This window comes from Lynx canadensis, chromosome B4, assembly GCF_007474595.2.
Source record: "Lynx canadensis isolate LIC74 chromosome B4, mLynCan4.pri.v2, whole genome shotgun sequence".
NCBI classification, from domain to species: Eukaryota; Metazoa; Chordata; class Mammalia; order Carnivora; family Felidae; genus Lynx; species Lynx canadensis.
In genome coordinates, this window is record NC_044309.1 from 24,003,861 (window position 1) to 24,021,255 (window position 17,395).

Below are 17,395 nucleotides of genomic sequence, written 5' to 3' on the forward strand. Positions count from 1 at the left end.
TACAAGCCAGTAAATTATAGCTTTAGCTTCCCTTCCTCTCATCTCCCTTCATTCCGGATAATCAGATCATTAGAGAAATAAGTAGCTCCCTTTCAATAACAAGTTGGGATCTCTATCCTGCCTGATCAACTTTTTTTTTTTTTAATACATCTGATACATGCCAGAACATTTTCCTTTGAGATTCAACAAATCAGGAGACATCTTCTGAACAGAAGTAGTCATTTGGTAAATTTAGGGTGGCTTAAACAACTGAAGTACTTGCCCGAAATAATCTTTCTTGGGAACATCAAATATCTTGTAATCAAGTAGTGTTCGCAAGTCAGAGATTTGCCAGCACCTTTATGAATCTTTTCATACCACATTTTTCAATGATGTGAATTTCTGGATTTGTATATTATAAAGAAGACTTTACTCATCATGTTGCTGACCTATATATTAAACACTGGGTTTATTTGTTTCTGTTGTCTGTGCTTTTGTTTTTGTCTCTTTTGAGCTATGATGTTTTGCTATTCTCGTGTCATGTCTTAAATGATGATTTCTGACACTATTAAAATTGATTCCATGTACTCGTGATTTATCAACTATGAAAGTTACTTCTCCACACATTTCACTGTACCTCATAAAGCCAAATGTCTCAGCAAAGGGCTAAGATATTCTACAGAGCCACTAAATAACCTTGATTTGGAATAAAATCATGTTCACTGTATCTTCCCTTCCCTTTTCTATTGGCTTTTCTCTCTTTTTTTTCATCTTCCACATTTACTTACTTCCTGGAAGGCTTTCTACATATAATATCCCTGTAATATCTCACGTGACCTTTGGAAAACGCACAGAACAATGCCATACTTCTATGGCTCTCAAAACAAGAAAATGTCTGCCAAGTGGAAGGATAGTTGCTGACCCAACGTTATACTTCTTACTATCAGCATATCTATTTCCTTCTGATCCTTGGTCCAGATTCCAGATGTTTTATTTATTACTGTTTACATTTTAAATTGTAACTACCCATGGGGCGCCTGGGTGGCGCAGTCGGTTAAGCGTCCGACTTCAGCCAGGTCACGATCTCGCGGTCCGTGAGTTCGAGCCCCGCGTCGGGCTCTGGGCTGATGGCTCAGAGCCTGGAGCCTGTTTCCGGTTCTGTGTCTCCCTCTCTCTATGCCCCTCCCCCGTTCATGCTCTGTCTCTCTCTGTCCCAAAAATAAATAAACGTTGCAAAAAAAAAAAAATTTAAATTGTAACTACCCTTAAATTATTTTTAAGAAAAAAAAATTTTATTTTATTACAGAATACAGTCTCCGAGCAACTTGAGAAGTGTTATTCCAGAGATCAGATTTACATCTATGTGGGAGATATACTCATTGCTCTTAATCCTTTTCAGAGTCTGTGTCTTTATTCCACAGAGGTATGTGGTGTGGCTTACATTCTTTTACTTTGTACTAGTAATTATACTATTCAGATATTTAAATTAATTTAGATGATGCCAAAGAAAGTTTTATTCAATATCTTGAATAAACAGATAATTATTGCTAAAACATAGAGATAGGAAAAATAGAAGGTGAATCAGTCTGGATATGGTTTGTGGTCTTTCTTTTCCCAAAAGTATGTGGTGGAATGTTAATTACTTATAGTTATTGGTAACTGGCCTGTACTATGTATCATATTAATAAATAGATATTTACAAAAGTGTATCTTATTGTCTACCTCTGAACCAAGTATGGGACAGTGAAGAGCATAATTACATTTTTATACAGGTAATATATACTTAATGGCTATGAAACTTGTCATTATGAATTTTAAAATTCCTTTTGACATATTAGTTGGTTTTTAGTGTCAGACTGTGTGTTTTTTTGAATATGAGTGTATAATTATCTATTATTCAAGCCCTAATGGTTTAAATACAGATTAGTATTCTGGAATTAAGCTAGGCTGTTTTTCTTTTTCTTTTTTTTTTTTTTTAATTTTTTTTTTAAGTAATCTCTATACCCCACATGGGGGTTGAACCCAGGATCCTGAGATAAAGAGTCACATGCTCTTCTGACTGGACCACCCAGGCACCCTTTTCATTTTTTCATTTTTTATTTTATTTTTTATTTCTTAAAGATTTTTTATACTTTTTTTAATGTTTATTTTTGAGAGAGAGAGAGAACACATGGGGGAGGAACAGAGAGAGGACAGAGGATCCAAAGCGGGCTCTATGCTGACAGCAGCAAGCCCGACGTGTGGCTCAATCTCACAAACTGCGAGATCATGACTTGAGCTGAAGTCAGATACTCAACCAACTGAGCTACAGAGGCATCCCTATACTTTTTTTTAAAGTTTATTTATTTATTTTGAAAGAGAGAGTAGAGGGTAGAGAGAAAGAGAAAATCCCAAGGAGGCTTCTCACTATCAGCACAGAGCTCGACGTAGGGCTCGATCCCTAGAGCTATGAGATCATGACCTAAGCCGAAATCAAGAAATTACAGTATTTTGGGTTTCTGTTTGCTTGTTTTTTTGCTTTTTGGGTTTTTTTTTCTGAAATAATGGTATTTTGAAACGTTAAGTTCTTCTTTGAAAGTGGTTTGCACTCCCAAAAAAGTCTTCTTTTAAATACTGCTCCCAGTGTGATACTATATTTTATTATGTCACATCCTATTTCTGGGTTTTTTTTTTTTTACATCAGGCCTTTATTTTACATAATTGTGCATGATTTGTGCATGTAAATATGGGTAGTATGTGTGTGTAACATGTGTGTAAAGTTTTGGTGGTGTGAGAGTGTATTTTGATTTATGTTTTGCTTAAAAATTGAGAGTTCTGTCTATAAATAATTTAAGATTTAAACAAAAACAAAAGGAAAAGCCCCACAAAATGTGTTCTTTTTAACCATTAGCATTCTAAACTATATATTGGAGCAAAGAGAACTGCCAATCCTCCTCACATTTTTGCAATGGCTGACGTAGGATACCAGTCCATGATAACATATAATTCAGATCAGGTAAGGAGAGTTTCACATTCTTAGAAATTCCCTTCTTAGGTTCTTATGTGTAAGCCCGATCTTGTGAGGATGAACTTTTCTCATGGTTTCCTTTTCTTATTGTGCAGTGCATTGTTATTTCTGGAGAAAGTGGTGCTGGAAAGACTGAAAGTGCTCATCTTTTGGTTCGGCAGCTGACGGTGCTTGGAAAGGTATAATTTTTCTCTGTCCTAACAGAAATTTTTGTTATACTTCAGAACCTAATATAACTGATTAGATTAATGCTTGCTAATTCCCACATTTGATAATGTACAGAAATTATAAAACACACTTGTTATCCTCTGTGAGTTTAAAATATAACAAACAGTATAAAAAGTATATGCTCTGGGGTACCTGGGTGGCTCAGTCCGTTAAGCGACTGACTTCGGTTCAGGTCATTATCTCACAGCTTGTGAGTTCAAGCCCTGTGTCAGGCTCTGTGCTAACAGCTCAGAGCCTGGAGTCTCCTTCAGATTCTGTGTCTCCCTCTCTCTCTGCCCCTACCCCACTTGTGCTCTGTCTCTGTCTCTCAAAGGTGAATAAATGTTAATAAATAAATAAATAAATAAATAAATAAATAAATATTAAAAAATAAAATAAAAAGCATATGCTCTGCTTTGAGGATATTCTAACTTTTCTCACTCTTATAGTAGGCAAGGCTTTATAAATGTGATATTCTCTATTTTTAGCCCCAGCACATTCACTAAACGCCTTCTTTACTTTTCTCCTTTTATTCCTTGTGGGTAAAAAAGAAGTTAATATACAAAAATCAATTTTACATATATAATATATATATCATCTATGTTATATGTAATACAAAAGTTAATTTGTATTATATATATATAATGATAAATTATAATGATAGCAATGATAAATTATAAATTGAAATTTTAAAGTCTCATTTACAATAGCACCAAAAAATTAGCTATTTATATCTACATCTTCTAAAATATGTACAAAATTTGTATGCTGAAAAATGGAAAAAATGGATAAAAGAAATCAAAGAAGACCTACATAAATGGACTATACCATGTCCATGGATTAAAAGATTCATATGCCAATTCTTCATATGCCGTTATGCCAAAGTTGATCTGTAGATTCAGTGCTATTACAATAAGAATACCAGCAGGATTTTTTTCTGTAGAAATTGACAAGCTGAATTAAAAATTTATATGGAAAGACAAAAGAGCTACAATAATCAAACAAATTTGATAAAGAACAAAGTTGGAGAGCTAATACTACTTGATTTTCACTCTCTATAGAGCTACAATAGTTATTATATTCAATGTTAAAAGCCTAATTCACCAGGGAAAAATATTAGATTTCACCAAAATTAAGAACTTCTGTTCTCTGAATGACATTGTTAAAATGAAACAACAAGCTACATACTCAAAGAAACTATTTGCAAGTCATGAATCTAATAAAACTTGTATCCTTAATATATATATTATAAAAACACTCTTAAAACCCAATAATAAGAAATAGAATAACAAAAAATTAACAAAAGGATGTATCAACTAGAGTTAACTGATAAAAACATATTTTTAAAAATGAACAGAAGGCTTGAACAGTCACTTCACCAAAGACGATATGTAGATGGCAGATAAACAAATGAAAACTTGTTCAACATCAGTTGTCATTGGGGAAGTGCAAATTAAAACACAATGAGACATCATTACACACCTATTAAAATGTCTAATTTTTTCTTTTATCTAATAATGCCAACTGCTGAGAAGCATGGGGAATAACTGGAACTCTCATATATTTCTGTTGAAATACAAAATAGTGCAGTCACTTTGGAAAATAGTTTGGAAGTTTTGTTTTTGGGTTTTTTTTGTTGTCGTTTAAAGTTTATTTTGAGAGAGAGAGAGACAGAGAGACAGAGAGAGAGAGAGCAAGTGGGGGATGGGCAGAGAGAGAGGGAGAGAAAGAATCCTAAGCAGGGTCCATGCTCTCAGCGTGGAGCCTAGTGCAGGGCTCAAACCCATGAATTGTGAGATCATGACCTGAGCTAAAATCGAGTCAGACGCTTGACCGATGAACTACCCAGGCACCCTGGGAATATTTTTATAAATTTAAACTATACTTATCATCCAGCCCAGCAATCCTACTCTTAGTTTATTTATCCAAATAAAATGAAAACTCATGTTCATACAGAAACCACAGACAAATACGTATAGTGGCTTTGTTCATAATCTCCAGAATGAGGAAACAACCAAACAAGGGAATGGATAAACAAACCAGTACATCTATACAGTGGAATATTGTTCAATAACAAAAAGGAACAAACATTGATACAAGGAATGAATCTCATTAGATGAGATTTGGATGAATGTCAGATGCATTGTGTTAAGTCAAAAGAGTCAGATTCAGATGACTATATGCTATATGATTCAATTTATATGTCATTCCTGAAAATTTAAAGTTATATAGACAGGGTCATCTGAGTGGCTCCATCAGTTAAGCATCTGCTGTTGATTTCAGCTCATGATCTCATGGTTGGTGGGTTCAAGCCCTGTGTTGGGCTCTGTGCTGACAGTTTGGAGTCTGGAGCCTGCTTTGGATTCTGTGTCTCCCTCTCTCTCTGCCCCTCCCCCCACTCTGAAAAAAATTTTAAAAAAACATTAAAAAAAATTAAAATTATAGAGAAAGAAACAAATCAGTGATTGTCACAGGCTGGGGATGGAGGGAGGGGTTGACTATAAAGGGTAGCGATATAGTTTTGGGAGGTGATGAAACTGTCCTATGTGTGGATTTGTAGTGGGGGTTATTTGATTGTACGTGTTTGTAAAAACTTTCAGAACTGTGCTCTATAAAGGATAAATTTTTTTTAAAGATTTTAATGTTTATTATTTATTTTTGAGAGACACAGAGAAACAGAGCACAATTGGGAGAGGGGCAGAGAGAGAAGGAGACACAGAATCTGAAGCAGGCTCCAGGCTCTGAGCTGTCAGCACAGAGCCCAATGCAGGGTGCGGGGCTTGAACCCACAAACACGTGAGATCACAATCTGAGCCAAAGTCAGATGCGTAACCTCTTAACCAACTGAGCCACTATAAAGGATGAATTTTACTGTGTGTAAAAATATACCTTAATTTTTGAAAAAGAGAAGTTGACGATAGAAACTTGGTTTGATTTTCCAGGCAGGGTCCTTGAATAAAGTCAAGAAATATATTAGGATGACTAAAATTAAGGAAAAAAAAACCATTGTGTACAACTGATCCCTGTGAAGATTTTTATTATGATCCACATAGTTATACACGATATAGTATTCTATTAAAATTTTTCCTCACTATGATTATAAGAATCTTCTAAGTACTGTGACTGTAAGGACAGACTTAATCTCTCCATAAAAGGGTGAAGCTTCATCATGTCAAAACAACTTCTTAATTGAATCTAATTCATTTTCAGAATCATCAGTTGACAGATTTCTGTGCTTATATTAAAAATCAATTAACTGACAGATTTCTGTGCTTGTATTAAAAAATCAATTAACTAGTTTTTATGTTTTCAATCACGTGTGTGGGTATGAAATAGAAACATGACTTTGCTAGAACTGGAACAGCCAGTAGTGACCAGGAAGCTAGTGCTACCTCAGGACTGTCATCCCGGTCCCTTCCGCATCCCATTTTCCATCAACTTCCCCTCTCCTTACTTCTAGGATAAGAAGAAAAAAAAAGGTGTGATTTTTGAGGGAAAGGGGTGGTGAGGCACAGCATATGATCCTGCCATAGAAGACTTGAACACCTGACTTAATTTACTCAAGGACCGTCCACGTCCACAAGGGCCTTTGCTATTCTCTTTTGTGGTTGCATAGAGGGTCCCGTCAATGATGGATTAACTTGTGCGTGACTTTTGTTTTGTAGATGTCACTAAGCCTGTTTATCTACTCACTGTATCTTATTCAGGAGCTAAAAATGTGATTTAATATTAACTGGGAATATATATCTCTCCCAGAATCCTACCCATATTAGATCTTATCATATCTTTTACTTATCTCCTTGATAAAGATTTACCAGATACAAAACAGGATGTTTGGTGGGTTGAATTTACATTTGTAATATGCAGTCCTTATAATCTTATTTAATAAAGGCACTGCTAGTTAATACAGGTGGATAAAGATGCTTTCTCACCTTTTATATGAGTGCAAATCCAGCCCCATTTTAGAAGGCCTAAGCTTGTTCCAGTGCTCATTATTCTCTTCTCTCAACCCTTATTGCCTATTATGCCCCCAAACCCTCCTTGTAAATACCCACTCCAGCCCACCTACGTCCTAACATGGCCCGTGTTCCAGAAATACCAACTGCTCCTCTCCCTTACTTGTATAATTTGCATACCTTTAACACAGCTGATCTCAACCAGGTATTACACTAAACATAATCTACTCAATCTAATTTCTACCAAGATGTGAATGACTGATACCTCCTTAACCTAATTATAACAATAACACTTGTTTCAGGGAAGGAGTATATGAGATGGGGTAGGAGAAAATAGAGGGACAGCCAAGTAGGCCCATTGGCCTTGACTGGGGTTCCACCCCTTCCGTCCACACTTCTGAACTGTTCTCAGTTTTCACAGTTCCTCCCTTTTCCCTACTTCTGAATTGACAAATTACCTTTACTCCCTTATTTCCAGCTTTAACAGCTTCCATGGAAGCAAGGGAAGTGGTTCTGACCTTGGGGAGCATTTGGATGGGGGCCCAGGGAAGTAGAGGAGGAATAACAAAATGAGAGGTATACCCCAGTATGCATAGACTGCTTATAAATTGTGTTTGTAAATCGAGCACTGACCAGAACTATATTTCAGTAAAAAAAGTACAGAACATCTCTTTGCCCCTTGGAGAAAGCAAGTGGGTGAATGCACTTACGGGAAAGGAAAAATAGTCTAGATATTGTAACATCTGGCAGTATGCCAAGAATATGCTCTCAGTACATTTATGTCTACATATAGTGCTTATCAAAGAAGAAGCATTTTATTATAACAAAATCAATTTTTTACATTTAAAGAACAATCTTGACATTTTCTCTAGGCTAATAACAGAACTCTGCAAGAGAAGATTTTACAAGTGAACAATTTGGTGGAAGCCTTTGGCAATGCCTCCACTATTATAAATGACAATTCCAGCCGATTTGGAAAATACTTAGAAATGAAATTTACCTCTTCTGGAGCTGTAGTGGGAGCACAGATTTCTGAATACCTTCTGGAGAAATCCCGAGTTATCCACCAACCTCTGTAAGCCCGTGTCAAATATTTTCTTTTTTTTCTGGGAAACAAGCAAAAATAATGCTTTTGTTTTAATGCTAAAATGTCTTACGTATTCAACAAACTCAACAAAATGTTATTGATCATCTACTACGTGCAAGGCACTTGTTAGAATTGAAAAGGTCCCTCAGCACTGTCTTACTCTCACATGTGTTATATCTAGTAGAGGAGTTAATAAATCACCTAAAATTTATGATACCAGATATAAAACGTATGCCCATCCTAGATACTAACAGGTAAAATGGAATGATTTCTCAAGTAGGGGAGCATATATTTCTTTACACAAAACTAAAGTGAAATTTAATTAGACATCAGTCTTTTTTTCTTTTAAATGTTTACATACATAAATAGATCTTTGTATGAATTCTATCCTTCCTATGGTTATACACATGGGACCAAATAAAAGATTCAGGTATGGCCTTAATTGTATTGCCCTTTTAATTTACAGCTGATTTAATGCTGTAAATTCCATGCTTTGGCGTTAAGTTAAAGGAGTTCCTTTCAGCAGTTTATAGCTGAATGGCAATATTTCTCTCCTGTCCTAATGCTTGCAAAACATCTTTGTTTGTTATTCTTATGTGGGAACTATAGTCGAAACATTAGATTTGTACCCCTGTGTTTATATTCCTTTTAAAAAGTGTGGCAAGTTAGTCTTTCCTTTTTCTTCTGTAGGTTTCACAGCAAACATACCTACATTACTATGGTAGTAGGTCATGTGTTAAATTCCTGGGAACACAAGCTCTTGTTATGTATTAGTACATTATTATTTAACATAAATGCTTTCAAAGTTGCTATCATTCAATTTGTGAGTCAGTTGTGAATATAAGTTGCCTGGGGTTCACCTCCTGAACTCAGCTTTCAATGTGGAAAATTATCCTTTGGTCCGTGCTCAATTCAAAATACATAAGAAATGATTATAAGACAAGTGTTTTGAATTGTGGCTTCACTACATGTTAGTTCACTTTGGGTAAGATATTTAAACCCTAAAAACCCTTCTAGGACATTGGTTCTATGTGTGATTTGAAAAACTTAACCTCTCTGCACCTCAGTTTTTCATCTTTAAAATGGAAATAGCAGTAGTACCTACCTATCAGTTAAGATAATGCCTGTAAAGCATTTAGCACAATGAATAACACATAGTAAGAACCCATAAGTTTAAGCCATTATTAGCAGTAATGGTGTGGATAGTTGTGCAAAAACTTAGAAACAACACCTAGCACAGTACAGTAGATGGCAGCTACTATTATCGATGTGTGCCAGGTCCCCAGGGCTTAGTGAATACGCATGTCTGTGCCTCTGTCACCCATGCCTAGAGGAACCTTGGGGTCTTATACAGATGTGCAGACTTAACTGGTTCTCAAAACAATCTGTCCTGTTCTCAGAACTGTGTAAGACTCTCCTTCAGGCCTTTGGGAAGAACTACCTAAGGGCGTGAATTACTGAGATTTGGGTGGGACCACCATGGTACACAATGTCAGGGGGTAACATACACCAGGGTTCTATGGAACTATGTGTCTTGTGAACAGTAACTTCTGGACCTACACAATGAGGGCCCTGTGTTTATAATAATAGAAATAACCTTGTTAATGTTTATTGATATATTATAGGATATATTCTAGGAAATTGCACAATTAAGATCATATTTTAGACAGGCTGTGAGTTAATTAAGCTTTTTTTCCAACTATCCAAAAGAACTATTCTAGTTTTACAATGTTGTTGATTGAGGAAAAGCACTCTTAGGGCACCTGCGTGGCTCAGTCGGTTGTTAAGCATCCTCTTGATTTTGGTCCAGGTCATGATCTCACAATTTGTGAGATCGAGCCCCGCTTAGGGCTCTACACTAACAGTACAGAGTCTGCTTAGGATTCTCTCTCTCCCTCTCTCTTTGCCCTTCTCCTGCTCGCTCACACGCATGTGCGTGTGCTGTCTCTCAAAGTAAATAAACATTTTTTTTTAAAAGGCACTCTTAAGTTCCCAACTTACAATCAGGTTGAAATCCAACTCAGTTTATAATTTGAATATAGCTGCCTTATAATTTTTCCATTTTTCTATTTTTTTACACCTATATTTTTCTTTTACTTAGTTTCAGTTGGCATTTTTAAATTCTAGAGAAGCTTTTCGTGATCTTTGAAAATGAAGTGTCAAACAGACAAGTGAAGAATTCTTTCAGTCAGAGAACGAGGCAGAGTGAAGAATGAGTCTAGGTGACAGAGAAGAAGCAGAGCAGACATCTATGTCTTTTAAATGAACTTACCCTTTCTTTTAAGGAAATAAGTTCTTTTCTCTTTTTGCCTCTGCCCATGTCATTCCACCCTAATCTCTCACCACATTTATTTTTATATATATTTGTATTTATCTATATATGTTTGTATATTTTAAATATTTACAAATAATAAGTATAAATAATTTATGAATATATTCATAAATACATGTTTATATGTGTGTTATATATGTTTATATATTTTTAATTTATTTTTAACATATTTATTATTTATTTTTGAAAGAGAGGGAGAGAGAGACCCCCAAGTAGGCTTCACGCCGACAGCTCAGAACCTGACGAGGGACTCAAACTCATGAACTGTGAGATCATGACCTGAGTTGAAATCAGATGTCACTTAATCAACTGAGCCACCCAGTCGCCCCTATTTTTTTTATTTCTTTTTTTTAAATGTTTATTTGAGAAAGAGAGAGAGCGAGCGAGCACACGTTGGGGAGGGGCAGAGAAAGAGAGACGGAAACAGAGAATCTGAAGCAGGTCCAGGCTCTGAGCTGTCAGCACAGACCCCAACATGGGGCTCAAACCCACGAACTGTGAGATAATGACCTGAGCTGAAGTTGGATGCTTAACCGACTGAGCCACCCAGGCGCCCCTATTTTTTTTTTCTTTTTCTAATGATGGAAGTGTCATGTCATTTGTGGCTTAAATCTTCATCTAAATGTGGATAATTTTAAAGAAGAAATTCTTAAAGGGGGGTTACTTAATTTCGAGAAGAAAATGAGTATATTGAAATCGATGCTAGATAATTCTCACAAATATAAATTATCACTGTTTCACTGCACTTTCCTTCTATTACTACAGTTTCATGCAGGAAGCATTGATTGTGTTTCACTCACATGCCCAGCACTTTACCAGATGCTGCAGGAGGCATCCATACAGTAGGAGATATGGTGCTCTTTACAGAGGAAGGAAAATATTATTCATGGAACACTTACTGTGTGTCCGGCACTGTGCTAATAAACACTTTATATCCATTATCTATTTTAATTCTTACAGCGATAGGACAGGATATTCTTGCTATTTTGCATGTAAGACTGGGACTGAGAATTGTAATAAGTCACCTAATGCCAAAAAGCTAATAAATGACTGAGTTGGGGTTTGAACCCATGTCTCTGTCTGACTCCAAAGTCCATAATTCATTCATTGATCCTTTTGGCAAATATTTATCAAGTACCTACTCTGTGCCAGGAACTGTACTAGGCACAGGAGATATAAAGCTGAATGACATAGGATTGCTCCAATAAAGCAGCTCAGTCTTCTGGATAATGTATGCTTTGAAACAAAACTTGCTGATCACTTGTTGGTTTCTAGTCTCAGGAAAGTAGGCAATGAGTTTATCTGCCAAGTGTAACCAGATAGGGATAAAGGGATAAAGGATAAAGGGACTGAGGAGACTATGCGTCTTAGAGGAAGGAATCTTGGTGGAGAAAGCAGGAATTAAAAATGAAAAATTAAAAACACTGTTTCATGACTATCCTAAGAGGCCTTATGAATGCAAAGCTGCATTGTTGCCTTTCCAAGCCTTATTTCTGGCCGCTTTGTCCAAAATTGAAAGTTTCACAAGTGGGGTAAGCCATACACTTGTGAGAACTTTGCCACATTTTTCAGGGTGTTAGAGGTCTTGGCTGCATAAGTGATCCCCAGGGTCCAGAGCAGATGGACACACATGAGACAGCCCTGAGGACCTTCCCACAAATGACTGAGTGAAACTCTGAAGAAGTATTAGAAGATCCACAGTCAGGGGTGGGGTCAGAGTCAGAGAAATACTATTCAGTAACTTGCTGAGACCCTGCATCTGTCCCCAGCCATTCTGACCTGGGAACCACTGGTCATATGAGCATGTATGGGATGCTATGGTCCTCTGTCTTCTTAAATACAGTTTTGATGTGGTTAAGGGCAAGGTAGGAGATGAGTAATTTTTGGCAGTATTTTCTTTTCCTGTTTCTTTAACTCTCCGATTGTTTATCCAACCAAAGGTCAGTGTATTTCCTATAGCATCTCCAGATCCTGTCAAATTACAATTCTCAGTAAACGTAAACTGATAATTAAAGAGAAAACCACCAATTGTGTGCATCGACATTTATGACTCACCTCTCTAATTGTACACTGCATTGTTTAAGTGTTGAAGGTGTGACACATAGAGCAATCGATGTGATTTCATTAGAACAAAGTGAACTAAAATATGTGCTGTGCCACTCTTAGAGAACTTGTATTATTTTGTGGTGAGAAAAGACAAGAGGTAAACTTTTAGCTTTGTTCTAACCTTACTCATGTACGATGCTAGTGTTTGTTGAAGCATTACTGGTGACTGCTCAAGACATGGTGGGGAACTCCCCTTCTAAAGGACATGCTGGTCCTTGCTTCACTGTCCAAGCCCATGGACCACCCTTTACTTGAAAAGCTCACCTGTCTTTTTTTCCCCAGCTGGATTCTCTGGATTCCTCTCCTACTTCCCTGAATTTTTTTCTTCTGACTTCGATTCATCCATCATTCTCCAAACGTGTATTTACCAAAGATTTGTATTCAGAGTGTTTCTCTTTTCTCTCTTTACTTTCTCACTTAGCGAGTCCTTCTGATGCCATGGCGTCAACAGGTAGCTCAAAGTGATTGACACCCAAAGATACACTTCTCACTCCCACCTGACTTCACATTTTTCATTTCCATGTACCTAGATATCTTGCTGCCACATATAATTCAACTGAATACACCTTGTCCCACACATCTTTCATTCCCCATGGTCTCTTTTGGGGGAACGGGAACCATCCTTCTCCATTTATATGAAACCTTGGACCCTCCCTTCACTCCCCATGCCCAAACACTTGTGAGTTGATCTCCAGAATGACTTTCCCAACTCTCCTCCACTTTCCCTTCCTCTGCTGCTATTTTACCTCAAGCCCTTTTTCCCTCTGACTCAGACATTTGAAAGAATTGGATTTCCTGGACATTTGAACTCTCTTCCAAGGCGTGGTGATATTATGCCCTTTCAGTCTCAGGGAACAATCTCAACCCAGAATGCATACCAATCAAAAGCAGTGTTACTTTTTTCTTTCAAAATGTTTTCCTTCTTTTTGAAATACTCACAAGGAAGAGCAGGAAGCCACATTAACCACTTTATCAAGTTGCACACATCCACTTACAAATGTTCGTTTGTTAAAGACTAAATAGAGTATCTTAAATAGTTACTAATGTGACACAAATATCAAACGTCTTAACCATGTTATTTTAAACCCATATGAATTGTGTGTTGGAGCCCAAAATGAGCTTCCGTAAAAATTATTCTTGTAATGATTTTTGGCAGAATCATGAAACAAAGCTGGAGATTATAAGATGAAGCCACAGATACCCTAAAGCTCCAAATACCTTTTATTGCATCATTGGAGAAGTAAATGTATGTGGATATGTTCATCTTTGTTTCTGAGGAAAACTTACATGTACTGAAATAATAATTTCTAAAAAGAGCAAAGGTAAAACGTCTATCTCAACTGAAATTATATTGCATAATATACAGGAGGAGGAGACCTAGGAAAGTTGTTTTTAAGGCTTTATTTTTTTACAGCAGTTTTAGGTTCACAGCAGAATTGAGAGGAAGGTACAGATATACTGCTACCCCAATAGGTGCATAACCTCCCCCATTACCAACATCCCACACCAGAATGCTATACATGTTACAACCGATGAACTTGACCCTGACACATGGTAATCACCGAGAGTCCGTGATTTACATTAAGGTTCGTTCTTGGTGTTGTACTTTCTTTGAGTTTGGACAATTGCTTGGCATGTATCTACTCTTACAGTATTATATATGAATATTTTCACTGTCTTATACAAGTCTTCTGCTCTGCCTATTCATCCTTGCCTCCCCCAACTTCTGGCAACCAATGATCATCTTACGTTCTTCATAGTTTTGCCTTTTCCAGAAGGTCATATAGGTGGAATCATACAATATGATGGTATGTAAAAGCAGCCTTTGCACATTGGCTTCTTTCACTTAGTAATATGCACGTAAAGGTTCTCCATGTCTTTTCATGGCTTCATAGGTCATTGCTTTTTAGCACTGAATTAATATTCCATTGGATGTACAGTTTATTTATCCATTCACCTACTAACAACTTGGTTGTTTCGAGTTTTGGCAGTGATGAATAAAACTGCTACAAACATCCATATACAGATTTTTGTGTGAACACAAATTTTCTACCCCTTTCGCTAAATACCGAAGACCTCAATCGCTGGAACATATGGCAAGAATACCTTGAGTTTTGTAAGAAATGCCAAACTGTCTTCCAAAGTGGCTGTACCAGTTTACATTCCCACCAGCAGTGAATGAGAGTTCCTGTGGTTCTGCATCCTGGCCAACATTTGGTTTTGTCAACAAACAGATGTATAGTGATATCTCCTTGTGGTATTGATTTGCATTTCCCTGATGACATATGATGTGGAGCATCTTTTCATATGCTCATTTGACATCTGTAATATCTTCTTTGGTGAGGTGTCTGTGAAGGCTTTTGGTCCATTTTTTAATCAGGTTGTTTTCTTCTTGTTGAGTTTTTAAAAAGTTCTTTGTATATTTTGGATAACAGTCCTTTATCAGATGTTTCTTTTGTAAATATTTTCTCCCAACCTGTGGTTTGTCTTCTCATTCTCTTGAAAATGCTTTTTTTTCAATATATGAAATTTATTGTCAAATTGGTTTCCATACAACACCCAGTGCTCATCCCAAAAGATGCCCTCTTCAATACCCATCACCCACCCTCCCCTGCCTCCCACCCACCATCAACCCTCAGTTTGTTCTCAGTTTTTAAGAGTGCTTTGGCTCTCTCCCACTCTAACCTCTTTTTTTTTTTTTTCCCCTCTCCCATGGGTTTGTGTTAAGTTTCTCAGGATCCACATAAGAGTGAAAACATATGGTATCTGTCTTTCTCTGTATGGCTTATTCCACTTAGCATAACACTCTCCAGTTCCATCCACGTTGCTACAAAGGGCCATATTTCATTCTTTCTCATTGCCACATAGTACTCCATTGTGTATACAAACCACAATTTCTTTATCCATTCATCAGTTGATGGACATTTAGGCTCTTTCCATAATTTGGCTATTGTTGAGAGTGCTGCTATAAACACTGGGGTACAAGTGCCCCTATGCATCAGTACTCCTGTATCCCTTGGGTAAATTCCTAGCAGTGCTATTGCTGGGTCATAGGGTAGGTCTGTTTTTAATTTTTTGAGGAACCTCCACACTGTTTTCCAGAGTGGCTGCACCAGTTTGCATTCCCACCAACAGTGCAAGAGGGTTCCCGTTTCTCCACATCCTCACCAGCATCTATAGTCTCCTGATTTGTTCATTTCGGCCACTCTGACTGGCGTGAGGTGATATCTGAGTGTGGTTTTGATTTGTAGTTCCCTGATGAGGAGCAATGTTGAGCATCTTTTCATGTGCCTGTTGGCCATCTGGATGTCTTCTTTAGAGAAGTGTCTATTCATGTTTTCTGCCCATTTCTTCACTAGATTCTTTGTTTTTCAGGTGTGGAGTTTGGTGAGCTCTTTATAGATTTTGGATACTAGCCCTTTGTCCGATATGTCATTTGCAAATATCTTTTCCCATTCTGCTGGTTGCCTTTTAGTTTTGTTGATTGTGTCCTTTGCTGTGCAGAAGCTTTTTATCTTCATGAGGTCCCAATAGTTCATTTTTGCTATTAGTTCCCTTGCCTTTGGGGATGCGTCAAGTAAGAAATTGCTGCGGCTGAGGTCAGAGAGGTCTTTTCCTGCTTTCTCCTCTAGGGTTTTGATGGTTTCCTGTCTCACATTCGGTCCTTTATCCATTTTGAGTTTATTTTTGTGAATGGTGTGAGAAAGTGGTCTAGTTTCAACCTTTTGCATGTTGCTGTCCATTTCTCCCAGCACCATTGTTAAAGAGACTGTCTTTTTTCCACTGGATATTCTTTCCTGCTTTGTCAAAGATGAGTTGGCCATACGTTTGTGGGTCTAGTTCTGGAGTTTCTGTTCTATTCCACTGGTCTATGTGTCTGTTTTTGTGCCAACACCATGCTGTCTTGATGATTACAGCTTTGTAGTAGAGGCTAAAGTCTGGGATTGTGATGCCTCTTGCTTTGGTCTTCTTCTTCAAAATTACTTTGGCTATTCGGGGCCTTTTGTGGTTCCATATGAATTTTAGGATTGCTTGTTCTAGCTTTGAGAAGAATGCTGGTGCAATTTTGATTGGGATTGCATTGAATGTGTCGATAGCTTTGGGTAGTATTGACATTTTGACAATATTTATTCTTCCAATCCATGAGCATGGAATGTCTTTCCATTTCTTTATATCTTCTTCAATTTCCTTCATAAGCTTTCTATAGTTTTCAGCATACAGATCTTTTACATATTTGGTTAGATTTATCCCTAGGTATTTTATGCTTCTTGGTGCAATTGTGAATGGGAGTCTTTCTGTAGCTTCATTATTAGTGTATAAGAATGCATCTGATTTCTGTACATTGGTTTTGTATCCTGCAACTTTGCTAAATTCATGTATCAGTTCTAGCAGACTTTTGGTGGAATCTGTCAGATTTTCCATGTATAATATCATGTCATCTGCAAAAAGCGAAAGCTTGACTTCATCTTTGCCAATTTTGATGCCTTTGATTTCCTTTTGTTGTCTGATTGCTGATGCTAGCACTTCCAACACTATGTTAAACAACAGCAGTGAGAGTGGGCATCCCTGTCGTGTTCCTGATCTCAGGGCTAAAGCTCTCAGTTTTTCCCCATTGAGGATGATGTTAGCTGTGGGCTTTTCATAAATGGCTTTTATGATCTTTAAGTATGTTCCTTCTATCCCGACTTTCTCGAGGGTTGTTATTAAGAAAGGATGCTGAA

General features: G+C 37.1%; 1 protein-coding gene across 1 annotated transcript in view; it reads left to right on the forward strand.

Annotated features, from left to right (window-relative positions):
• MYO3A (myosin IIIA) overlaps window positions 1–17,395 on the forward strand; it is a 229,463-nt gene that overhangs the window by 89,362 nt on the left and 122,706 nt on the right. The window contains 4 exon segments of the mRNA XM_032593843.1: window positions 1,286–1,402; window positions 2,870–2,974; window positions 3,082–3,165; window positions 8,022–8,224. Coding sequence (XP_032449734.1) covers window positions 1,286–1,402; window positions 2,870–2,974; window positions 3,082–3,165; window positions 8,022–8,224 — 509 coding nt within the window.